The sequence below is a fragment of the Lissotriton vulgaris genome, chromosome 6 (assembly GCF_964263255.1).
Source record: "Lissotriton vulgaris chromosome 6, aLisVul1.2, whole genome shotgun sequence".
Taxonomy (NCBI): Eukaryota; Metazoa; Chordata; class Amphibia; order Caudata; family Salamandridae; genus Lissotriton; species Lissotriton vulgaris.
The window spans coordinates 330,997,341-331,024,579 of NC_141694.1; the positions used below are offsets into that span (position 1 = coordinate 330,997,341).

Sequence of the window (27,239 nt, forward strand, 5' to 3'; positions counted from 1 at the left end):
TGGTAAGGGACTAACCTGCACATGTGTGTTGAAGTCAGGAGGTCTTCCTGTAATTTAACTAAGCCCGAGCTGGACAGCCACAGCATTTCTGGGGGCCTGGGTGGGCAGGAAATTGAAATAATTAAAAAATATCCTGCCACAGCCTGCGCCAACCTGACCCTCCTCCTGCAACTTCAATAAAGTCAGTGAGAGTCTGCCCACGCGGGACTCGACCTGTGAGACCCCAGGCTCCAGCTACTTCATTCCGGCACAGACATACATAGAAAGTTAGTATGATCATTAACATTGCCCGCCCCTTCATTCTCGGGATTCTCCAGTGGCAGAATTTGAAGCCGCCAAAAGGTCCCTGACAGTGTGGGGGGGGGGGTCGGTTGGCCCCAATCTTTGCTGGAAAAAACAGCAACAGCCACCAAAAGTGCCACCCCTTGATAATTCTAGCAGTTCAAAGGACATTCTGCAGGCCAATTGACAAGTCCAGTCACAGACTGAGACAGCCAACGAGGTAGGGTTGCCGCTGCTAATGCAGTCAGTTGAGCCCAGCCTGCAGCATCATGAGCCCAAGTAAACAAGTCAGCAGAGTTCTTGCAGGCAGCAGCTCCTAAAGTAAATATACATTTAAGTTAGTGTTGTTATCTCAAAAATGATCATGAGACTAGTCTATCAGTATAATATTTGAATTAAAGTTAGTTACTGTGCAGACACATGCAGGCAGCAGACACTTACAATCGCAAGTGAGCTTTCCTTGCAGTATGGTCTGCACACACAGCACAGACTTGGCAGCTGAGGGTGGCTGGGGAGGTTTGAGCAGGGCAGTAGTGAGTAGGTTGGAAGCGCTAGGCTCCACGTAGAGGGGCTGTGATAACACAGAAGCAGGAGGCAGGCCACAGCGCTTTGCTGGGGGTCGCAGGGCTCCCAAACTTAATCAAGTTCCTTTCAAGATACCAGAGCCACCTTACCCCAGGAGCAGACTGTGCGAGCCCCACCACGGCTCCCCCAGCCCCCATTGAGCACTCAGACGATGCTGTTAATGTAGCTCAGTCGGTCGTAGTCACTTACCTGCTTCATCCTCAGCGTGCATGTGATCAAGCCGGCACAAAAAATGCGTGATTAATGCATGCATGATGCAGGCCACCACATTAAAATGCGTTAGTCAAACGCCTGATGTGTGGTAGTTGACAGGGCTGCTACCATGATGTCCCGAGGGCGAAGTGTATTCCTGTGGTTGTTTGGGCACCAAATGAAGTTTGGGAACTTTTCAGATATGTTGCTCCCAAGCATGAAGGGAACCAACCACAAAAAGCATCCCTTGGAATTTCAGGTTTGTCCCTCGTGGAAAAGAGTTTTTCCTCAGAAAAACACCAAATTTCTTTTCAGATTGGGACCATTTACTATCATTGGCGCTTTGCGCTTCTTGGTGCTTTTTCAACTTAAATCTTTAACAATGTAGGTTTCTGGTTCAGATTATTGGACTTTCGTCATTTTACTTAATCCATTTTTTTTATTTTTATATAAACCGCAGTGGGATTTTTAATATGTTGTGTTTGTGACTTTGTAACTGTTTTGGTACTTCTAAATGCTCAGGTTTAAAATTATTGAAACCTAGGATTGGACCTAACAAAATGGTGACTTTATTACTTGTGGTGTATAAAAATCTACCCCAACTAATAAAACACTTTCTCACATGATTCAATAATAATAACTTTACTATTAGTCTTTCTTGGATACGCCTTCTATATACCTCCCCAACAGCGTGGGTGGAAGTTAATGGTCACACCTCCTCCCATATCAGGCTCACACGGGGCACCCGTCAGGGATGCCCTCTCTCCCCGCTTCTATTTGCCCTGGCAATAGAACCCGTAGCAGCGAGACTACGGCAGCATCACTAAGAGGAAGCCCTTCGCTGCTTCCTCCGTCCCATACTGATTTCTCTATATGCGGACGACGTCATGCTATATGTAAAAAAACCTGATTCACAACCTTAATCCGCTCCTTCAGGAAATTGTGAGATTTGGTGGATTGTCGGGCATTCACATTAACTGGGCTAAATCCCAACTTTTACCGCTCACTACAGCGGCAACACCCTTCCCTACGGACTACCCTATTGAGTGGTGCACAGAGGAGGTAAAATATCTGGGGGTACATGTCACCAACGATCGCAAGGAATTATTGCGTCGTAATTATGGTTGTGCACTGCACCATCATATCACGAGCAGTATCAGTAGGTGGATAGCCCTCCCCCTCACCATAGCGGGGCGCATATCCCTTATAAAAGTGATTATCCTTCCCAAACTGTTATATTTGTTTCTGAATATACCACTATATCCTGGCAGGCCTTTTTTTAATATGCTACGATTGGAGCTCAAACGGTTGGTTTGGGGCAGCAAGCAACATGTTTGCAATGGTACACACTGACACGTCCATACTCCCAGGGAGGGTTTGATGTGCCTAATTTAAATTGCACTATTTGTGCACCTAGGCTCACTTTGCGCACTATTGGTTCCACCCCCTTAGGTATACACCCCAAATCGCAACAGAACACTGGCTGGTGCATCCTATCCCGCTAGACGGTGTCATCCTGGCAGTACCTGAGAATCGACCAGTGGGACCAACCTCAGTAGACTGCACTGTTAAAGCCTGGCAACGCCTTACCCGAATGCTTAAAGCACCGGTACTCTAGTCCCCCTTGCTCCCACTTACGTATCAGCCAAACATGCTGGTACTTCAGGAGGGAATATTTGCCAAAACCAAATCTAAGTTTAAAATCACCTGTTGGGGCGACCTCTACATGCCTGGTAAATTTCGAGACAAGTCACAATTGTTTCAAGGAGCCCAGCCGTCACCCATGGACATTTTTTATATTTACGATTGCAACAGGGAGTAAGGGAATGAATACATGCCATCATACCCCAAGGAGCCTCCAACAGTTGCCCCATTGCACAACATGCTGCGTACTACAGATGCTTCACGTCTCATTTCTACCTTGTACCATAACCTTTACACTGCAATGGAATACCCTCCTAGCCCTGCGCGCGCCAGGTGCAGCCCTGAACTGGGACATGACATTACTGACCAGCAGTGGGAATATTGCTGTAAGCAGAATGAGCTTGCCTCCTCAAATAGTAGGCAGAGCATTACGCATTACAAAGTTTTGCTGCGTCTCCATTACACTCCTGCCAGGTTACACCGGTATGGGCTACGGGGCAGTGCTCGTTGTGATAGGTGCAGGACAGACAACGCTGACTTTCTCCATCTAGCATGGGATTGTAGCGCAGTACATTCATATTGGCAACAGGTGTTTGCGGCACTAGAGCTCATGACTATCCTAGAACTACCACAGTCCCCTCTGCTGGCGTTGCTTGGATATACTGAGGAGATACCACAGGTAAGCGTAAATTCGTAATATTTAGCATACTACTAGCCAGACGGAGGGTGGCCTGCAGATGGGGCAGGGGCAGAGCGCCTAAATTTAAGGAATAGCTGGGAGATATGATCCTGTGGCAGGAATAAATACACACCTACTCTGAACTACTCCCATTGCCGTCCCGGCATCGAGACATTTGGGCCCCTCACTATGTACCTTATCGAGCATCCACTCGAATCCACTGCGGACTTAAGCACACAGCCTTAATAGGTGGATCAATTTCCAAACATTTTAGGGGAACATGTACTCTAGTTATTGCAATGTGATCTCTGTGACTGTTTATATATATGTAAGGGGGAGGGAGGTCGAGTGGAATATGTATTCATAATGTCATTTCTGTGTCACGCCTATATGCCTCTAATGCTCCTATCATCTGGGAAATCCCTATATATGCTGTGTACGATCATGCTCTGCTGTAATTCATGTACTGGAACAAATGCTGGTGTTGTTTGTAGAACGGTTAAAATAAAAAATAAAAATTGTAAAAACTTTACTATTAGTGCCAGCACTCTAAAGAAATGCAGGGATCTGAGAGCTCGGTTTGCATTATTGACAGGGTTTCAGTACAAAAATGTGTACAATTGTTTACAAAAAGGTAAAAATTTGGTGAGATCACAATGCCCCCGAAAAAATTAACTAATTATATGAAAATACATATAAAAGCATGACAGCAAGATTGGCAATTATTATATTTCAAATTAAAATGTACACAAAAAATGTGCAAGTTGCAAAACAAAACTTATTCCTAAACTATTTTGCAACATAATTTTTCTAAGGTCTAATTTACTAAAACATAGTTGATGCATTGCAATATAAAAAAAGATCAATAATAGAATGGGTGTAAAACCACTGTAGGCATGATGAAAATAAATTATGGGCCGGGTTCTTAAAAATAAAAAAAAATGTAAAGTCACAGAAAGTACAACCGCGGGTACGTGTCCTCTGCTGTAGTCAATTTTCACACAGGGCCCAGGTGAAAGTTCAATTAACTTGGTGGAGCCAGAGACCAATTACCTACATTTAGTGTGGCCAAATCACAACAGTAATGGAATCCCGATAACTTTTGTCCATCTATCATCCTTAGCGCCCCATTTAAAATGGATTGAGTGGGAAGCAGTCCCTTGCACTGAAAAACTAAGTTTGATATTTTCATGGAAACGCAACTTTAAAATTACAAACGGAAATGTTTACATCCATGCAAACATCCCCAAGGTCATGCTGTATCAACAAATGATTACAATATGGCACACCTTCCCGTTAAGATGCTTCAGTATTATACCCTATAAAAGAGAATTAGAGGAACTAACAAATCCTTTACCCATGAGGTGCAATTTGAAAAAAAATACTTCAGAGCTAGTTAATCAACCTCTTAACCTCCAGAAATTCAAACAGAGATCCAATGTCCTATTGGCCTGAGAGAGACTTTGCATCATCCTGTATACCTAGCTCGTTACATTCATTCGTATTAAGCTCATTATTAAACTTACCCATGTATATTACAGAGCAATGGCTTCAAAATGAAATGATTTTGCTTGGAAAACTGGTGCATAAGGGCAGCACTATACACTGTTTGGATTTTAACACCGAATTTATACATGTTCTTCTATTTTTTTATTTTTCTGGGATTTAGTCCGAACACACTAGGCAAGATCAAACAACAACGCCTTTTGTTAATCTCTCTGGTCCGACACTAGCACCTAGACATAAGAGAATGTAGCCGCTGTATGTGAACACACGTCATGTCATATAACTGAGGACAAGGGTTCTGGAAAAACACACACTGAGCGAGGGTCCTGAGGAGAGAGTGCTGCTTCAGCTGAGATGCGGAACATCCACCTATGTATGCTAAGGTACGGGGTCCGCCACTAATCCCAGAAATTTAGAATAAAGAATCCTTTAGCCTCAGCAGAAAGTGTGGGGGGGGGGGGGTTTAGGCTAATCTGTTTCTATAATATGACAGGGCTTTTTATGGTATATGGTTTGTTAACCATGCTAATGAGGTTTGTGGTATGCATTTGTTTTCCAATTGTGGAGCAAATTCTGCATCTTAGAGCACAATAGATTAAATAAATATTCTACATTTCCTTTGTGTCTCTTGTTAATCTTATTGTGCACAAGTACGAGTGAGAGAGCGAAAGGATGTGTCCTGTTACTGCAATCCCTGAGAGGGTCGAGGGTGTTTTGTTCTGAGTTGCAAACTCACTTGTTTCTCTGGAAAGGTTAGGAGGGTAAATGAGGCACTATTGCTTGTCGGACCCAGGCTCATAGATACTGAGGTGCTATGGTGACTTTATCCCTACATGCTGATGTTCTATGGTTCAAAGCATAGTTCTGTTCCTGATCAGAATCCCTGCAACAGAATTACCAGTAAGTAATTATATAATTAACTCCTCCTTAACTTTCTTGTTACAACAATTTGTTCATGAGAAATCCTAAAGCTGTTTAGGGTAATCACAATTGTTACTCAACATAAAAAATAGCCAATGATTACACTAGACACAGAAACTTTGTATGCCATTTATTTAATCAAGTTCCTTATTTTTGCCCGACCCGCACCTGCACATACCGCGGTAGTGGCACGGTACAACCCCTTCCCTATTCTACACTCATAGTAATTATTCTTCACAGCAGGACCCTGGTAGATCGGACCCTGCATAAGCGATACATCTAGCGGTAACATGTAACAAGTTTTTGTTAATCAATGGACGGACACATTAGTTAGGTGGTATTACGTTTAATTCTCTTTCCTTTTTACAAAAAAATGATTTGATACAGCTATGTACAGTAACATATGTAGATAATCTTTGAAGTGAATTAACATTGTTCTTAATCATCTGTAATGTTGATTATGGCGATTCGCCCCCCTACCTAATGGGCACGATAATGCAAATGGAGATGTACTACAACAAGTGTTTAATATATCGTATCCACAACTGTCTGTTGTGTTCAGTATAAAATAAATAAAGATTTTTTTTTTTTTTTATAAACGTTCCTTCTTTTCAAAAGCCATTTCAGGGCACCTGGAAGGGCTCTTGAAGCAAAATCATTATTCAAATCGCCACATTGTAATCAATAGCGTTTCAGAAAAGTTGAGATTGCAGCCCATGTACAGCCCTGCAAATTTCCAGAACAGATTTTCCCTGAACACCCCATGGCAGGGAATACCTTGCTCACTGTAAACCCATACTACTGTGAACCTCGCCCATCTACTCAGAGATGAAATTAAAGGCTTTTAAGCCCTTTCTGAAAGAGCCAAAGTCTATATAAATTCTCCACTCTTAATTCTCCATTCTTCTAAAAGAGGAGACACTGTAAACATAACTAGGGTCTGCCCTCCTAACATCCAAAGCATGCAGGGAGGGCCGACTGTTCAGTAGAGGAATCGGAACTGAATTCAGGCAACATACCACCCCGTTTTTTTTTATAAAATGGGGTACATATTTTAGGTATAAAATATGAGCCAATCCTGAGAACCAATCTGTCCGTAAATATCCGGAGGTAAGGAGACCTGCAAGATAAAAGATCCCAATTCGCAGGCTGAGATGATAAACAACAAAAAGAAACCTTACCATATTAAAAATTGTACATTCGCCCATGGCTCAAAAGGAGACTCCTGTAAAACCTGTAGTACCAGAACTAAATTCCAATCCAGAATTAACTTCCAAACGCAGGTCCCGAGATGATGTAAACACCCTACTGAGTTTGTCGGCCAGCACACTGTATTTTCCTTTCATATGGATTGCTCTGAGGAAGATATGTTCATCTCTGCCCATCTGAAAATCCACTCTGCCAACACCTGGGAATGTGCACCTCTTTGTCCGATCAGATAGGACATCACTGTAACATTGTACATCCTGGTTAGCACTAGAAAGCCACAAATTTGCTGTAGGAAAAAGAATAGCGCCTGTTTTGCTGATGTTACAAATGAGTGTTATGGTGTTTGTTAGGGCTACTTGACCAACACTTCCTGATTGCCCAGAGTTGCCCTCCAACCAGGACCACTCGCTTCTGTTGTGAACATGTTATTCTGTAGAGAAAGGTGTTTCTGCTCCTATATGAAGAGCATTTAGTCATCAATCCAACTTCTGAACTATTTCATGTGAAATTGGGATGAGAGTTTCCATGTCCCCAGAATAACAGTCACTTTCAACAGTCCCGTTGATACTTTTAATATTTGAAAAAGTATTAGGCTTCTAATTCAACATGCAAAAGCTAGTATTCCTGAACCAAACTGTCCTGCAGGAAAAAATGGTCGACCTCCACCTTTTAGCACCTCTTACATGGGAAGCCCACCCAATCCACTACATAGATCTGCAAATCACCAATAGAATAGTAGGGTGTAGAGGGGCCAACTGGCCCACTTTGCTAAAGCAAGTCTATGAAGATCTGCACAGATGCAACTTTCTTCACATCTCATGGATAGGTGGTAAAAATATGCTTAAAATAAATGTTACCTTGACTCTTACGTATATTCTAAGCACTCCCAGTAACTATTGCATTAGGGACTGGTGGAACAAAAATGCCTTCTAATGTTTGTTTAGGCAGGGAAGTGGGGGCAGTGGAGGGGGAGTTCCAAAGAAAATTCTGATGTCACCCAGAGAATGTAAAGGCTTGACATGGCCAGATCTCACACACTACTATAGAGTGACCCATTTGCGAATAATAGTAGAATGGGTGGCCAGGGAAACTGAAAAAGAAATGGGCACTAGTGGTTAAAGCTGTAGCAAGGTGCCCCATCTATGGCATGGCAAGGCTACAGAGATCACACCATTAAGAAACACATACTGAATTCCTTGTCAAATAAACTTTGGAGGTGTGGAACTAAGAAACAGTAAGAAGGGATCTAAAAGAGTTCCCTTCTCCCACACATCATAACTATGACTTCGCCAGAGTTAGGGGTGATTATGCATTCCGGAATTGGAAGAAGGGGGGAGTGTAGAACGTCAGCAAACGTGTTCCACTGAGGAAAGATCAACTGATTCCAGGATTGCAAATCAAAATTAGGAATCCAAGAAGCAAAATGGATTCAATACTGCCAACTCAGGCACTGAGATTTACAGCCCCAAATGCAGATGCCTCAACCAGAGATCTTACTCAGTTCAAGTGTTTTTATAGCTCGCCAATCAGCCATGAGGGTATCAGCACACGAAAAAATCAAGGAGTGAAAAGATTGATAGATAAAAGAACGAATGAATGGAGGGATGGAGAATGGACAGATAGTATGTGTGAAAGGATGTATAAACAGATGAATGCATGGATATTGGATGGATGCTGGATGGAAAGGTGGGGGAATCGACAGATGAATGGATGAGTAGATAGAAGGTTCAAAGGATTGATAAATAGATGGATCTAAGGAGAATGGAATGGTAAAGGGAACACTTCAATGCAATGTGAGGTTTGCTCACTTTCCATGCTCATTGTAGAGGTATGGTTCAAGTGGGGGGGGGGGGGAGTATTCTAATTATGTAGCTACTCCCCTGATGCTTACTATGATAACTCAGCAGAAAATAGAACCAACTTTACCACCAAAATTGAAGAATTCTTGCACAGCCCCTCTTTTACTCCCTTACAGGAAGTAAATGCAAGACAGGACCAGTCAGAAGAGCAAATATACTCAATATATTAGGCACAAATTGTTAAAAGCATCAGATCGTTCTAAATTATTAAAGCTTAAATACACAGTACGAGCAACAGCTTGGAAAAAAACTCTACTGCTTAACTAAAATGTATTGACAGTGCGCAAGTGGTCTGTCAATACTGTTAATAGATGGATGTCCCTTGAAGCCCATCAGCCACAACTACAAGACGCTATAAACAATAACTTAAATGCCTCCGGGAAATGCAAACCATAAATCACACTGTAGTGACCGAATAGCTGGAATGAGTCTAGAGAAGTATGCTGGAAGAACAGGGCTGTTAATGTAAAAGCTCCCATACTGGCTTACCAAATAGAAGAGCAATCAGCAGTTTTTTATTTTAGTTGCTTCTCCAAATGCAGATATTTTGATTTGTATAAAATCATCCACTGTACCACATCTTCAGTAATCTGTTGTTGAGCTATGTCTGCACAAAACTGAATAAAACAAATTCTGACTAAAAATAAAAAGCTACTTGATGATTACAGACAAATATACGCATTATGCTCCCGGTACCACAGTCACCTCCCAAAACCGTAGGTTTTTTGCAACTGCAGTACATCATGATATCACAGGTATGCAGCATAAAACTCTAAGAAGACTCAGAATGAGAAAACAAAATCGTGTGTCAGAAGTCCACTTAAAAAAAGAAGATTTTAAATAATTTAGTTTCATGGTGGTATGTGCTGTGATCTCTGAACATCACGATTGATCTGATGGAAGAAGCATCTTAGGGTCTCTTGCTGTACTCTAAGAATGTATTAAAAGGAATAACTTGGTTAAAATATGAAGTGAGTGTAAGGGGAAAAATTCCACGAGTAATGACTTTTGGCAAGTTTTTTTATTTGTAAAACCCTAACGTTGTGTACCAAACAGGTTCTGCAAGATTATCAATTAGTTGGAGTTGGACATGTTTTACTAATGGTTACAGTCCCTAGAACTTGCTGTTTTTCACACTACACCAAGTTATTATTTATTCATGCGTTTTTATATAGCGCAAACTTTACCCGAAGGGGTCAGATCGCTTTACACTAGAACCAGTTACATTACATAAGGACTTCAGAGTACATGCATTACAGAAAAGATACGAAACAGATAAACTCTAAACTCAAACAGAATGGTAGTAAGTACATATGTTTACTACAGATACTTGTGGATAGAGTTACATATCTAAAAGTTGCAAATTCACTCAAGATTACATTTTAAGAAGAGTTGAAGCGATTAGGCATGGACAACACAAACCCTTTGGCTGCCAGTTTGCAGTCCCACATTATGTATTGGGAACAGGCAATGTCTGCAGTTAAGGTAATATTTTTCCATATGTTAATGCTGTTCAAACTTGCATTTATGGTTCATTAATTGAAAGCCATTAGTATTAGGGCGAGCGCTCTAGGAAATTGTTGTAAGCTCTGACTGCACTACTGACAAGAGGTTCCAGTATAAAAATGTATACACACGTTTTGAAAGTTAAGCAATATGAGGCTATGTATTATGCTCCCAGAATGCTCTCTGGTCTGATGCAAATATTTGTACAAGCTTGAAAGCAAGATTGACGATTATTTGCTTTCAAAATAAAATATTCATAAAAGTTAAAGCAGGGAAAAAAACTTCTCAAAACTACTGTGAAATTTCAGGTACCATTTCTTTGCAGCATCATTTAGAAACATGTGTTGATGTATGCTAGTATTTCCCAAAAATATTCATAATAGAAAATCAGTGTAACTAGTTTAAATAAGATTACGGGAAACAAAAATAAACAAGCATTGGCAAAGAAAGTCGTTCTGAAATTAGTGGTCAGCTTTTTGGTTTTGTCAATGTGGGACTTGTTTTGGCATGTTTTTTGTAAAACCTTATTGGTGTGGGAGCTGCCAGGCCCTCAGCATTATGACAAACATTGGCAAAAGCATAAATTGTTTTTGGTCTCAAAAATCACACACTGCCACTGTAGTTACCGGCACTGAACAAAACTGCTTTGTGTGCCAATATGCTCCCTGTGAAAGAGAAGAATGTTGTCACAGTGAAGCCAGCCGATACAGAAAGAGAGACATAATTTTAATAAACGCAACAGGTCATGGTGAATGCCAGACCGAATTAGGGGCCCAATTATTACAGAAAGCATCAAAAGTGCACCATGGTATATGTCCTTGCATTAAGTGCAGCATTACGACTTTCGTGACTTCCCAAGAATTTACAGAAGTAGGACAATAAATAGTACTCTTAGAAAATATTTGTGAACTGCATTTTAGCATAAGCAAATATGCATATGTAGATTTGCTAATAGGAAAATCTGAGTGTTTGCAAGTTCATTTCCCCCCCAACCACTCCCCTCACCCCTCCCCCCCCCCCCCCAACTCTGGAAGAAGGTTTACATCTTCAGGAGTACATTTCCAACATTTCTCAGTATGGGAAAAAAGTAGAGAAGAGTTGTTGAAAACCCTTAAAACATGCAAGTCAGTAGGTTTGCACAGACTCAAAAGGGCATTCCAACCCTCGAACCATCGTTTACCACCGCCTTCAGCCCCAGTATGTAGATCCGCGGAAACGTGGCAACATAAGGGGATTGCAAGCATTCAAACACTACTATGGTTTAAGTCCTGGTATGAACAGAGAGGCTAGATCTGCTCTTATATAATGAGATTACTGCCATCATTTGTCGCCACACTACATGGCACCGAAGTGACAAGTGGATTTTGTTACATGACAAGCACATTTATGAAGCAACCTGCCCATGGACAAGTAGATATTTTTCTTAATTCCACACCCATGCATATTTACAGAACATAATCTTCAAGCTATTGCTTGGGTTCTTGTGGTGCTTGTTAGCCAAGTCTTAAGGGTGCTGTTGCATTCACGGCGGTGATATTGAGCCTGGAGGGATCTCAAGCTGGTGAGGACCATAGCGGTAGAAGGCTGGGTAGCGGTTGGCGAAAGTGGCGTGCTGGATACCGGGGCGGTTCTTGAGCTCGTGCTTGCCTCCAGCTGTGGGAAAGGGGTTACTCGGTGCTGTAGGGCATGAAGGCTTCATATTCGGTGTAGGGGAGTTCGTGAATGCAAGAAAGGTAGTCATTGGTTCTGTACTGTGGGAGAGAGACTGGGGTAGTGGGAGCCGGCCAGACTGTGCCGCTTGACAACTTTGATGGGTCAGATGTCCTCCACGCCTCTTGTCTGCTCTATGGTCCTATTGCCTGCCAGATCGTCCTCCGCTGCCGGCCTTCATGCTTGTTGGGGTTGCTCCACCATCCATACAATCAGAAAGTGAGGTCATCTGCACTCCCTGCCCCCGAGACGCACATCCCAGGGGGCCGTCGCCCCCACAATTCCTCGGCCATTGCTACGCTGCCCGCGTAGCAACGGCCGAGTGCCACCCAGGCCGGTGAGGTCCTTACCCTGAGCGCACTAACCTTCGCGTCAAGCCGCAGTGACTCCTCTGTCCCTCAACTTCAAGCTGCTGATGTTCAGGGTAGACGGGTCAGTGCTGCGAAGTCAGGCCCAAATACTCATAGCACCACTGGGTACCGACCTCCATGCCGTAGGGTCTGTCTTCGAGGTACCTTTGTGGGAGGGCTCTCTCACTACTCCATTGCTCCTACCACTAGTCTCAAGTTCTGGGCCTTTCTCTACAACAGGCCTCCAGTGCAGATGGGTCACGTTCGGCCATTAGTCATAGCCCTCCTCTGCCATCTTGAGGGCTGCACGCATCTCTGTGGCCATCAGACGCTGACTGCTAAAACCAGCGCTATTCATTGCTCTGATCAAGGTACTCAGTACTGGGGGATCCAGGGGATTTTATCGGAGTTCACCTGTACTCTCCAGCTCTTACCATTTTTAGGATGGTAACAGATGGGGAACTCCAGTGGGAGCTCACCCTGTGAACCTCCCACCGTAGCATATCGAGCGGAGGCACCTAGAGCATTTATACGCTACATAGGATCACTAAAAAATTCATGTGTTCACTTAACCTAACTGACTTTGCTAGACTGCAGGCAAGAGGTGATTGGTACCTAGAAACATTAAAAAAAACACAGCAGTCCATTAAAGTTCATATTCATCTGTTACCAACTTTTTTAAATATTCTTTTATTAGTTGACACAGCACATGAGCAATTGAAATATGTAACCATCGCCCCACAACTTTAAAAAAAAAAGTGTCAAGACTTTCTTGCAACTACCATACCAACAACCAATGTCCAATTTACCGTACACCAGCAAAATCTCAGTAATGTAACCATTATGAGAATAAATGGAGTACAACTTGTTTTTTTAATTATCTTCAATGAGGATTGTGACCTATGAGAGAGACAGTTACCTACCCTGGTTGATATTCAAGAGGAGCTACTCAAGCTAGGGAAAACCAAGAAGCTGCTTGGATCCATCTGAATACCTCTGCAACTTACCAACCTATAGCGGATGATATATTGTGGTTATTAAAATTCAAAAGCTGGTTTGGATTGTGAGGGAGGAGTTCCCTAAATCGGATTCATTCTTCTGCAATCGCATTCAACAAATACCCATTGCAACTACAGAGTTCTCCTCTTGCAGGTCAAACTGAGGAGTGCTCCAGGAATTCTGCACTCCCCATTCCTGCTCAATTGTTAGAGACACCTATTGAAGGCAGATTAACCGTGAAGCTATTACAATTTAACATTGGCGTGCAGATGAATTCAGAATGAACTCACAATGAGTACATTTTGAAACAGTAATGTGAAATAAACACGGAAATAGAGATACGAGTCAAACAAATTGCCAAACAATGTCCCACACTTTCACAATCAAATGAATTTCAGGATACTGGACACCTAACTTTATCATCAATGAGTACCAATGGGAACAGTATGATTCTAAAATCAATAGGGGTCAAGATGCATATTTGGCTACTTCGAGCTGCACATTCGTTGTGGATTACATCAAGCAAATTGCCATACCAATCTTAAGAAATTAGATACAAAGTTTAACAAATGAATTAAACATGTCCCAGCCACTCACATGTCTGTATATCAGCCAAAATGCAAAGGACAGAAAAAGTGAAAAAGAAAGTTTATACACTCTCTCATATGTAGTATTCCTACAATATCAAACTGTAATAAATGGTAAATATGAAGCACAGTAAGGATGAACAAAGTTTATTTTAAAAGCATAAACAAAGGCTAAACAGTAAAACTTTCGATATGTTTTGCCACAGATGATACAACTGTATTCTGTGGTGTGTCAGTATGCTTAAACAATATTAATCACCCGTTTTCTACTATAAAAACGAAAACGTCTCATTCCACTCAGTCTTTAGGGAAACAAAAGAGGCCCCGATTCCCTCACACCTAGAAGTTGGCAACACTTTACAAGCTTGCCTCCCCCAAACATGCCCTTGCTTCACCTAAAGCCTTCTCCAGGCAGCAACACATCTCAAAAGGTGTAAAGGAATTGCAACAATCACTCCCACCCGGGAATGCATTCACTTATTTTCTTTTTTTTTTTCTTCATTTTTATTTAATATCTTACCAGCCCCCTCACAAGTGATTTGCACTGCCAGACAATATGGTGAACCCGTTTCTATCTGGGAATGAGTTCCTGGGATCGTGGCAGATATTAGTGTGGCTAGTCCCCCCTTCGCCCTCCCCATTGCCGAAGCTATTGCAGGGTGGAAATATGTAGAGTATCCATCCAGGCTAAGATTGCTCCCTTGATCCCAAGTTTCTTGTAGGCTAATTACGTCTGCTAGTCCTATGGAATCTCTCCAGATAGGGTCGTCTAGTTTATTCCTTAAACCTGCAATATTCCAAGTTGCAAGCTTGATATTAGTGCTGGTAGGAGGGTTGACTAACCTGGGTTGTGGTTCGTTTAGGCCAATCGGCATGGTAAAATCGTCAACCAGTTTCAAATTTGCTTCTGAACGGTTTTCTTCTAGCCACAATGAACCATTTTTCAATTGTTTAACCAGGTTATCCTGAATAAGGGGGGGTTTCTTGATCTTTAGGTTTTCTATCCCCCCTTATATGTCAATCTATCCCACCTAAGTCAGAAAGTGCATTAAACTGCACCCTGTGCGTTATGAAAAATGTTTTGAGAATAACCTCTATGAATAAAAGGGGCTATCAGGATATTGGCAGGATGTCTTCTTTTGGCCCAAATTGACCTATAAGATGGCGGATGTGAACTCCTCATGCCAGCCATTTGGGGGGCCCGTGGATAGAAGTAACCTAGGACAAAAGTCATAATCCCACCCCATCTGTTATAATTCGGGAAACCACTGATAAATTGAGCCACATGAGGGTATCTGAAGTTCACTAAAATACATTCGCCCTCAACGTCCTTAGCCTTATGTCCCACTGACTGTACACGTCTGACATTAATTATGTCCCCTGTAGATATGGTCTAAGTGGCCGATTTTTCTCTAACCAGAACATCACCTTGTTTTTCAACTCCTGGAAGGACTCCACCCTATTATTTTGCCACTCTGGAACCCCTACTAGGACTATCACATACGGATAAGAATCCCTTGGTAGGTCCACTCCTTTAATGTAATTCCGGCTGTTTAAGACCTCCGGTGTTACTTGGTCTGGCATGATGTCTTTAGTCTGTGGCCCCTTGAGTGTAGTCCTAAGGTTGTATCCGTCCTCCTTAGCAGTGCGTGTCTCACCTACTGGTTTAGGTGGCTTCCCTTTAATCTTATCTTCCCCCTAACCCAGAAGGCACAGTGCTTCCATGTAACGATTTTCGCTTGGGAGTAGATTTCTGCGTGTTTACTTGGGGTTTGGGTAGATTAGGTGCAGTAGTTGGCGCTTGATTTACCTTCACCAGGTTCTTGAGTATTTCAGAATTGGCCTGAGTGGCATTTTGCAGGGCTTCCAACTGTGTACCTACCCTTTTTAAGCGCTCAACTACTGGCAAAATTAGGGACTTTACCAGGAGTTCAATTTTTTCTAAGGTGCAGGGTGTGTCTTCAACACCACTTAGATCAATATCTATAGTTTCAAGGGTGGAATTAGTTTGGATAAGCACTGGTGGTTCCCCATGAGTGGAGGTCTTTTTATGGATACCTGCCTTCTGACTGGGTGATGGTTCTTTTGTCCTCTTAGCACGTCCCCCCTTATGAGTTTTGCCGCCACGTTTGCGCTTTAATGCGGGCACTGGTGTGCTTTCTAAAGATTGCTGTCCAACTAATTGGCCTTTTATTATCTCAGTACTTTTCCTGGCTCCGGCATCAGTGCTCGGATAAGCCATAAAAGACACCAAGCTGGCATCCACCCCACTTATATCAGAAATACCTGTGTGCTCTGGATTAATCTCAGTAAAGGGAACACTTTGAGTCTTGGCGTTCGCTGGTGATGCCGCTGAAGCAATATGCCCAAGTGATGATCTTTTTTGAAGGGCAGGCTCAAGGGATATGCGTCGAACCGTTTGGTCGATCTCCTTTTCTAGGGCCGACGGAGCCATGGTGATAAAAGCATCAATCGGGCCTATGATCCCCCCTGCTACTCCCTTGTAACTCAATTTTTGACCTTTCAGAATTTTCGGTGCCATACTTCATAGGGCGTGAGTTAATTGAGTTCGTAACAAAAATGGATACTGAATAGTCACCTTAAATCCACAATAGTTGGCCCCGTGGAACACAATCAAAGGGGGTAGCCCAGTTCAGACTCTTTCAGGCTCTGACGGGCTTAGACGGGCCCGCCCTTGGCCTGGGCTTCGCCCGGCGCTCCCATGCAGCGGGATCCTAGGTCGATTAAGTAGGCCGCGTAATGGCCGGGGGGCGGGGCCAATCAGTGAACGCAGACCAAGTGTAGAGGTCTCGCAGGGACTCCTGGGCAACCGAGTCCCTGCGGCGTTCAGGTAGCCCGCACCTTCTCCCCCCACAGTCCACAGCACCAGAGCCCAGGGAGCAGAGCAGCACTTCCAGGGGTCCTGCGACGCGAAGCGGCACCCGCGAAGCGGGTGCGGCAAGGTGCAGCGTCAGTCAGGTAATCTCCAACAGCGTCCTTTAATCCGGTGACGTCCTCCCCAAAAAACGACCTTCACTGGTGCAAGGGTGAAAGCAAACAAAGTTCCCTCTTGGGCTTAGCGGTCAGCGGGATTATAGTGCGTGATGGCAGGAGGGCGGGGCCAATCAGTGAACGCAGACCAGGTGTAGAGGTCTCGCAGGGACTCCTGGGCAACAGAGTCCCTGCGGCGTTCAGGTAGCCCGCACCTTCTGCCCCCGCAGTCCACAGCACCAGAGCCCAGGGAGCAGAGCAGCACTTCCAGGGGTCCTGCGACACGAAGCGGCACCCGCGAAGTGCGGCAAGGTGCAGCGTCAGTCAGGTAATCTCCAACAGCGTCCTTTAATCCGGTGACGTCCTCCCCAAAGAACGACCTTCACTGGTGCAAGGGTGAATGCAAACAAAGTTCACTTGTTTTTCTTTGAAGTCAGAATTCAGTGAGGTTTGTCATGCATATAATTCTACATCTTGGAATGCCTAGCCACCAGAAAAAATAAAAAAAGATCACAGAACGAGAAAGACATACGCGCATAGCCCCTTGCCTGCCTGAAATTCTAAAGGCTAAAAATTGAAACCTTCCAAAAAAGGCCTGCTCTTGCTAAAAAGCAAAAAAACAGTTTACCTAAAGAGCTTGATTTCAATCCAAATCTACTAGACTTTCGGAACAAGCTAAGAACTCACCCAATCAAAATGGACCAAAAGAACCAAGAATGGTCCCTTGCCTCATCATAACCAAACACTTAGGGGCTGATTACGATGTCAGACGGAAAGCCTCCTTCCGACAGTCGCAATTGCCGGAATTTGTGTCTGTCAGACTCGCATCATACAGCTCTACGGACTGCGTTTCCAACCAAGAGATTACGAAGTCAATTTGCAACAATGTTTCTGAGTCAGTCTGCCCGATACGAAAAGGCTGTCGGAAAGTGACTTTTGGGGCCCACAGCAGGGCCCCCTTTATCTTCCAGCCTCTGATTGGGAGCTAAGGGGGTACCTAAGGGACCCCCAAGTAAAACCCTGCACTGTGTGGCAGGCACCATGGGGTACACACACACAGTAAATAAAGAGGAGGAAAACGCCCCACTCCGACCTCCTAAAATGCAACTCTACACACACATAGAAATTAGGCTAAGCAAGATGTAATATAGAGGAAACTGGACTAGAAACATGTTGTAAAACTGCCCTCACCCACAGAAATCTGAGGCATACTTCATCATAGGGCTGCTAACACACCTCCATGCAAGCCAACGACAGAGTTGGAGCAATAGGGAGGGGAAGACGTAACAAACATATAGATAAACTGTGCGGGATCAAAAGAAGGGTGCAGAGAAAATAATTTATAACTGACCTTGGGATCTCCAAAACTGCCCTTTATCACAGGTCAGATTAAAATGGTCATTGAGTAACCAGTGGATTATCAATAAAAAGCCTTTCTTATAGGGTGAGTGCTTTAAGGAAATGTTGTAAGCCTGGACTGCACTACTGACAGATGTTTCAGTGTAAAAATGTGTACACACGTTTTCAAAGTTTAACAATATGATGATACATACATTGCATCTAATTCAAGAGCATTCTGGGAGTAAACATCTGCAGAAGCTTGAAAACAAGATTGATGATCCTTTACTTTCAAAATAACATGTTCACAAAAAACAATGACACTAGGAAAAAAAGGTTTTGCTAAACTAAAGTGAAATAGTAGGTAACATTTCTTTGAAGGATCATTTAGTCAAATGTGTTGATGCATGCTAGAATGGAAAAATCAGTGCAACCAGCTTCAACAAGATAATGAGAAACATGAAACACAAGCAGTGGCAAAGACAATATGTCTGATATTAGTGGTCAGCCTTTTGGTTTGTCAATGTGTCTTCTTTTGATATGATTTTCGTAAAACTTTGTCGGAGTTACCAGACCCTCACGATTATAACAAACATTGTCAAAAACAATTTTTTTTGTGTCTTAAAAAGCACAAATTGCCACAGTAGTCCCTGGCAAACTACTTTATATGCTCCTTGGGAAAGAGCGGAAGCAAGTTGATGAATGGATAGACAGATTTTTAATAAAAAACAAAATGTCTAGGTTAACTACAGACCTAATTAGAGGTCTAATTCTTAAAGAAATTCACAAATCTGCACCCATGGAATATGTCCTTGCATTAAAGGCCTTCATGAATTCACAAAAATTTATAGAATTAGGCCAGGAAATTTTCCTCCTAGAAAATATTTGTGAACTGCTTTTTAGAATGAGCAGAAATGCATGTGTCGATGTGCTCATGGGATAATCTGTTGAGCATTTACAAGTTCACTTTCCCTCCAACCACTTTTATCCCAAACCTGGAAGAAAGTTAACTTTTTCCATTGCCAGGTGTAAATTTCCCACCTTTCTCAGTTTGGGAAAAGATTAGAGAAGAACTAGCGAAAACCCCTAAAACATGCAGCTAAGTAGGTTTGCTCAGATTCAAAAGGTCATTCAAACCATGGAAGTATTGCTTAACGCAATCTCCAGCCCCAGTATGTAGTTCTGTGAAAAGGTGGCAAAGTAAGGAAACAGCTAGAATTCAAACCTTACTATTGTATTTAGCCCTGGCTTAATCAGAAAGGCCAACATCAGAGCTTTTCTATAATGAGATTGCTGCCATAATGTGTTGCTGCACTATGAGGCACCAAAAGGTACAAGTGGATTTTTTTATAGGACAAGTAGTTTTCCGAGAGCAGAGGACGGCCCGGGACCAGGGTTCGATTCCCGGCGCGGCAGGTTTCTGGACCAGGGTCAGCGGACTCGATAATTCTCTTGCCTCGGTCTTGCCTCGGTGCCCACTCTGATCAGCGATCACACTCGGCAACTCTGGGCATTAGCTTGCCTCATCTTCACTAACGGCCCCACCAGACCACCGGGGATGCCTGGTCTCACCCTGGAGATACCCATTAAGGGACCATCTCTCAGGGAAGCCAGGAAGGGTTTCGCAGCGGTCGAAGCGCCTTGGGACCCTACGGGTAAGTAGTGCGCTATATAAATGCCAATACATTTACATGAAGCAACCTGTCCCTTGGACTAGTAGATATTGTATTAAATTCCACACCCCTGATAACTGCATAAATTAAGTTAGAAAGACTTCTGCATGCACTTTTTCCCTTTCTCTTACCCAACATTAGGAATGCCAGTAATGAAAGATGCGCGACTTTCAATGAAACAAAAATGTTAAACTGAACATAAACTAATAGAAAACGTTAGATTTCGACCTTCCCAAAGATATTTTCATAGAATACAATAATGCATTAAAATTGTGTAGATTAATGTCCATAAAATGTTTCTGCATGAGTAAAATCTGCAAATTAGTATGTGTGGGATTAATTCTCTTCTTCTGTCCAAGGTCTTTCGACCCTGTGCCCAGTAGTGAGCAGGGACTTTCCTAAAGTTGTTGATTTAAAGACCCTGATCCACAACAAAATCTCTAGTGTTAAAGCAAGTTTAATTATCCATGATTTTGGAAACAAAAATGTTGCAAATGGAGCAGATTTAAAGCGTAGTAAAAACATGGACGTGATGAATGTGGTCTGGAATTAGCAATGTAGTCAAACAGTATTTGTGAACCAAGTGGAATCAATACAAATATAACTGTAGTCTCTACATTGACAGATCCCTGGGCCAGAGGAAAAAAATTGCAAATTTCAACCATTCACAAAAAGTACAAAAAAACATCCCACATACTTCATAAAATAAACAAAAGTAAAGTTGAAAACATGAAAGGAAGACAATATTGGAGTACACTCATGTAGGGACACTACAAAAAACTGAAAGGCTGAGTTAAAATGACGAAGCAAAAGGTTTTATTGAGCTCTTTCCTGAAATTAGTATGCATGTCAATGTTGAGCCGATATGGGTGCGATGAGGAGACCCAATCAAGTCAGCAGTATACACGTAAAAATAAAGCCAAGAGCCTGCAATGTAGGCCCACCTAATTGACACTGGCATATTCAACAAGAAAACCAACTTCAAGAGATCACATGGCACTGCCACTAAAACTATTACATGTTGAAAGCATCTGGTTAGTGTCCCAGTCCTTTTCAATTAAGTATGTTTTTAATCTCAAAGATCGATTGTCATTTCCTATGTACGTCATAGGAAGGTAAGGCTAAGTTTCCAGTTAGTCCTGATAAAATTATGCAGGAGATACACAAAACAGTGTAAAGGAGCAATCATTAGTTAGGAGATGGCTTGTGTTCTTTCTCTGTCTGGGATCGGCAAGTCATGCATGCTCTTTAACATTTATGCACTTCCCATACTGCGTACCGCTGATCCAGACAACACATGCCCGCACACAAACTGCCACAAAATCAAACAATCAGCAGAAAAAAATTAGAACATTTTAAAAAGTAATTCAAATTTTTTCTGGGTTATGCGCTAAGAAATCTCATTTTCTTACCTGTCACCCTCATCTGCTTTTTAGGACCCAATTCTCAAAGAATTATAAAGCGTCAGAGTCTACAGTTTTAATATCCTAACAGATCTACACACCTGTTCCTCCTGTACTTGTGACTTGTCCTCTTTAGGTCAGTCCACTATAGTTAACATGACCATTCTTTTACTCCATATGTACAGTATTGCAAAAACTTCCTAAATTTAGCACCTCAATCAATGAACACCCATTGTCCACAACCTTCCTAAAATCATGAACCTGAATATTCCGGACACTTGTTGGATTATCCCAAATAGTAAACTCCGCCTGTGAGGGTAAATGTTTGCAGATTCTACATATCAGGATATGTAACAGGCATCTTGTTACATATCCTGATAGTGGAGTGGTGTGGCTCACTGGTTAGAGGCAGCAGACCCGGAAGCAGAAGCAGAACCAGGGTTCAATTCCCGACGCGGCAGGGTCGTGGACCAAGGTCAGCAGACTCGAGGATTCTCGCCTCGGTGCCTACTCTAACCAGGGGTCCCACTCGGCAACTCTGGGCATTAGCTTGCCTAATCTCCACAACGGCCCCATCAACGCCGGGGATGCCTGGCTCCACCTTGGGGACTCCCAGTAGGGACCATCCCACAGGGAAAGCCAGGACGGGTTCCCCAGCAGTATACAGCGCCAGGAAACCGGTTGGCAACAGTGCGCTTTACAAGTAATACATTACATTACATTACATCTTATTATGTTAACTATTGCACACCAAAAGCAAATGCACAAATAAATATAGAAACTGAGGCATGCGTTCACTGATTTTTTACATTTGATTTTCAGCACAAACCCATGCATTAAATACATTATAACAGTTCACACCATTTCAAAAGAAAATCTATTCGTATTTTTCTTGCAGTATTGCAGTCTGTTCTCCTGGTTTTTTTTGTTTATAGTATCAGCCGGCTCTAATGTATACAGGTTAAGCTTTCAAATATTGGAGTAACCTGCAATACAGTCAGGGTTATTGTGCAGGCAATCATACAACATGGATACTTAAAAAACAACGCAATTTTATTACACCAGCCCAGTTTGAAGTTATATTGAGGCCAGCAGGACCTGTACCTGTATAGGTCTACCAAGACCCAAGACCACCACCCTTGAGTGCAACACCACAGGAACACCTGGCTGAGCGATGGCAAGAATTTCCTACTCTGTAAATATGTAATATATAATGGTCCAAGACTTATTGCTGTTAAAATGTTATCCTGAGTGAATCTGTATATATATATGTATCTCTAACCACTAGTATATGTAGTAGACATTTGTACCCACTTCCATTCCTAGGTGATTTTAGAGCTTATCTGTATCTCTTCATTGAGTGACTTTACAACTTGTACATTTGCAATTTTTCCTCCTTTCGCTCCACTTGTACATTTGCAACTTTTTTCCTGCTTATATCTCTTATGTAACTCAATTCAATTTAACTTTATTTCGGCCTTTTTTAGACCATAAAAGTACAGAAAATATAATATAACACATTTCGGACCAGATCTTAGCAATAGCATTCATTATCACAGTGTGTTGGGCGGAAAGCATCACAATTTACCCAAGTCCATCCATTTACAATAAAAACAAAAAATGTGAAGTACAATAAATATTTTAAAATGATTAAATAATTAAAATCTAAGAAAGGAATTTATATTTAAAATCTGGGAATCACACACCTCTAAATCACTAATTAGCAATCGCAAACATCATCTAATTGACCGACGTAATTAGATATTTGGAGGATTCATTGCTGGGTTAATAACAACAGTTGAAATTTTTTTAAAACAACTTGTGTCCAAAAGTGCAAAAAAGTAGAAGGATATCACAATTTAAAACCCTTTTTAGCTCTAATGGCCATCACACCTGTGAGAAATCTAGATACACAAAAAACCACCAGTCGTGAGGTATCATACTTCAGTAAACGTTCTGCCTCTCTGCAGTGCCTTACTTCCAAGGAAATGCAGAGGGGTTTGATCCATCTTTTCCTAGGAGTGTCATATAAGGGACAGAAGAAAAAAATGTGTGCATCATCTTCCTTGACTTCAATTAAGTGCTTACAAAAAGTACATTTGTCATGAACTTGGTCATTACGATTGCCAGCCCATTTTGATTTCTTATCATTTGTTTGTAAGACATCATATCTAAATTTAAGATACAATGATTTGGCCATTTGTGGGCATATCTCGTCCATCAGAGGTTCAAATTGGGGTATATCTTTAAGCAAGAGGAATGATGTAGTCAAGGATCCTAGCCTGGAGTCATGCTGCAAAGTACTGCTCATATAATTCCAGAAGGATAACTTAACCTTACTACATGCCATGGTCAAATCCGAGGGAGGGTACATCCAAATAGTGTGATAATCCTATTTGTTTAAGCCAAATCATAACGTGGTAAAACCACGGGATGGCTTTTAGGAGGCCAAAACTCATTATCTCTCATGTAATCCAAAGTCCTTATGTAACGCAACTTGTTCTTTTGTAAAGCGCTCCGACACCTTCAGGTAATGTTCGAGCTATATAAAATTGCATTAAATAAATAAATAGGCAGTTACATGTGGGGTGAGGCAATTGTGCTCGCTACCTGTACATCGGATGTTAATCAATCGTTGGCACTTACTGCCATCCTCTGAGGTGCCTCATATCATCTTATTAAGTATTCAATGGGGTTTATATTTAGTCACTACAACCAGGTTATCCTTGCTTACAGTTATTCCGTTTCTAGAATGTAAACGTGGATGCAAAAAAATAGGCTTAGGTTTTAATATGTACTATTCTGTCATAATCGGTCCTCATGGAACTGCTGACTTTTTTGTGCTCAAAATTTCTCAGCTATATGGAAGGAAGTGTTCCTCGCTTATAGGTCTTTACAGCTCTGATGTACTTCCCCCGTTGTCCCTCTATCAAGCCTGTCCGAACAATCTCAGACGTAAAGTGGAAAAACGATCTGTCCCTTGCCCAAAAGTTAACTCCATTTAAGTTACTGGAGCTGGGTCTCTGCTTTGGATTCCCTCTTGTCATTCTTCTTCTATACCTGCCCTTCCCTTCTCCACTTCCTATTTCCGGTTTTCTCCTCTCCCTCCCCATTGGCCTCTCAAGCTCACCTTTACTTCCAAACCTCCCACATACCTTTCATTCCACCCCTCTCTCCGGCCTGCCTAGCTTTATTTTCCAGTAGAGAATGCTCTAGCAACTCCCTCCGCCCCAAGCAGAAAAAGTCCTTGACACATTAAATCTGAATATTCAGATGGCCGCGGACCATTCAGTGGCCTGTTGCCCTCGTCCAGTTCCATGTAAACCCGTTCAAACCCTACACACAGGCCACTGCTAGGAACTTAACGAATATGTGCCTCAGCATCCACCTCTCGATGACCCCCAACCCTCTCTCCCAGCTTCCCACAGCAGTGTATCCCTAGCAGGGCGCGCTACTATCGTTTCCGTTCTCCTTTTATCCAAAAGTATCCCAGAGTTAACCCAATGTTTGACTCCGCCTGCTGCCCCACAACCTTCATACACATGTTGGTGCCGGTATTGCCCATATCCACCCCAAATCCAATGTCTTGAGGCCCCCAGGCGGAGCCGGGCACACTAAGAGCCCGAGCCCCAGGTAGGGCGACGCCCTCTCTCGGCCCCCCACGCCCCTTTACCTCTTCGATCGCCGCCACCGTATTCTTGCACTGCCCCATCCTGCTGGTGAAGCTGGAGGCAGTGGGCGCCTTGTAGTCCTCATTGGTCTCGGCCACAAATTCCGACACGGTGATCTGATCCGGCATCGCCCGGCTGCAGCGCGACCCCACACACAGAAAGGAGACCCACGCTCAACCTGACCTGGAAGCAGGAGGGGAATCACTAGTTCCCGCTCTCAGGGGCACAGCGCATCAGCCTCAGACAGCCATGCCGAGAGGAGCCTGCCGGGGGTCACTCACTCCACCTCCTGCCGGTGTTTCACGTCCTCCCTGGGATCTCTTTCTCTGTGTCAGCCTGGGCCGCTCCCTCCCTACAGCCTCCTCCCCCTTCGTCTCGCCGTGCTTTTTTTTCCTTTTCTGAATGAAGGGAAAATCAAGGCGCGTGCACAAGTCTGTGATGAAAAGCGAGTGTGGAACTTTGGTGGAGATTAATTTAAAAACTTAACAAGGATTGGTTGGGGGGAGGCGTGTGTTTATTTACTGAACTGACGTGAAACCGAAGATGGTTATGTGCGACTCGCTGTGTGTCACTAACGGCGCCACGGGCGCCTTGACTGCTGAATGAAACAGGTGGGAGCAGCAGAATAATAACTGTCACCCCAAACTGTCTGCCTCTCAAAGTACTAATCTGAGGCGACGGTTCGACGCGAAGGTGACAAAGATGACGTATGCGACACACAACAGCCGTTCGCGACTGGTATTTTGTCAGACTGAAAAGGAGCGCGAACGCGCAACGATCTCTCCTTCTCCTAAGCAGCCTGTCCTTCCTGAAGTGAAAGCGCGAGCCAGATCATTCTTCCCGCGTGACCGTGAAAAGGGGCGGGCATTTTCCAGGACATGGAGTTCATGCACTTGACTGGAACGGGGGCGAGCGCACTGCTAGGTGTGTTTTCATTTGAGTCTGCTCCTAGAGCGGGAGCTGAGCCGGCTTTTCCCATAATTGCTTCCGTGTGGCGCTGCGGCAGGGATATATTTATGGCTTCCATCGTCCCCTGAATATCGCGAATAAGGAAGTATCACCGGTCAGCGTTATTGGTGACTCAGCCAGGCCTGCTTATGTAAAAATAGCTATACATTTTGTACTTGTGGGAACTGGGTAGATAAGAAAAACTTGGTAGCTTGCTTCTTTCAGAACATCGCGTTTAGGGAGCAGCTGAGCATTTCCTTTTCACCTATTGCATTTTCAAATTTGTGTTTACATTTCACAGTTATGTCAGCGAGCGCAAACTTGTCAGTTAAATGATTATACCACTGTAGTCATGATACAGACTTTGGTGCTCCCCAATTGGACCTGTCGCAAACACATTTTTGATAAAGTTCAATTTTCAATGCTGAAACATTCTCATAAGAATGACAGACACCCGATATAGTTTGAAGTTTTAAATGAGAAATTAATTAGGAGACTACATGAAATATGCCATCAAAGAGTAGTGATCCAGCTGGTTACCAACCTCCGGAACTATCACCATATATTCATGTGGGCCCATAAACAAACACTCACTCACATAGGCTGGTTATCACCGCTGGGGGTACATTTTTATAAATGCGTTAATAAGATCAGTTACCTGTTTCATTAACTAATCTGTTCACTGATCAAAAAGTTCTTTCCTCTGATCAATGGACCTGTTAGTTGGAACTAGTTGATGGTGAAATGACCTAGGTTTATTTTATCTTCTATCTTATTAAATAACAACAGACTTTGGAAAAGTTTAAATGTTTTATATAGTTAAAATCATTTGAGCCAAAGAAATTACAGTACAAACTCCATCTCTCCGAGGAAGTAAGATCAGTTTAACCACTATTTAGTTATCTATTTAAATGAGAATATCACAGTAACAGTACCTCAGGATAAAGAGGATAGAGAGAGAGCAGCACATTGACATACTGCACAGAAATATAATTACCTAGGATTGTGTGGAAATCAGCCCCTTGGCCAAGAAATTGATGGGTCCCCTGGGATAGATCAGGTGACAAAGACTTCAGGACAGGATAGATGACCTCTTCTGGATTCGACGCCTGTGTTCCACCCCTCTCTGACACTAACTTCCTCCTTGATTCTTTCGCGATCTTCTTCTAATAGATTACCTCCTCGA

General features: G+C 42.9%; 1 protein-coding gene across 2 annotated transcripts in view; it reads right to left on the bottom strand.

Moving 5' to 3' along the window:
• The window catches only part of ASAP2 (ArfGAP with SH3 domain, ankyrin repeat and PH domain 2), a 1,186,778-nt gene extending 1,160,684 nt beyond the window's left edge, over nt 1-26,094 (bottom strand). For both annotated transcript variants that reach the window (XM_086926365.1, XM_086926364.1), the window contains exon 1: nt 25,108-26,094. In XM_086926365.1, the coding sequence (XP_086782491.1) occupies nt 25,108-25,233 (126 nt within the window). In that variant the 5' untranslated portion in view covers nt 25,234-26,094. The remainder of the gene's footprint in view (nt 1-25,107) is intronic.
• Between the last annotated feature and the right edge of the window lie 1,145 nt (nt 26,095-27,239).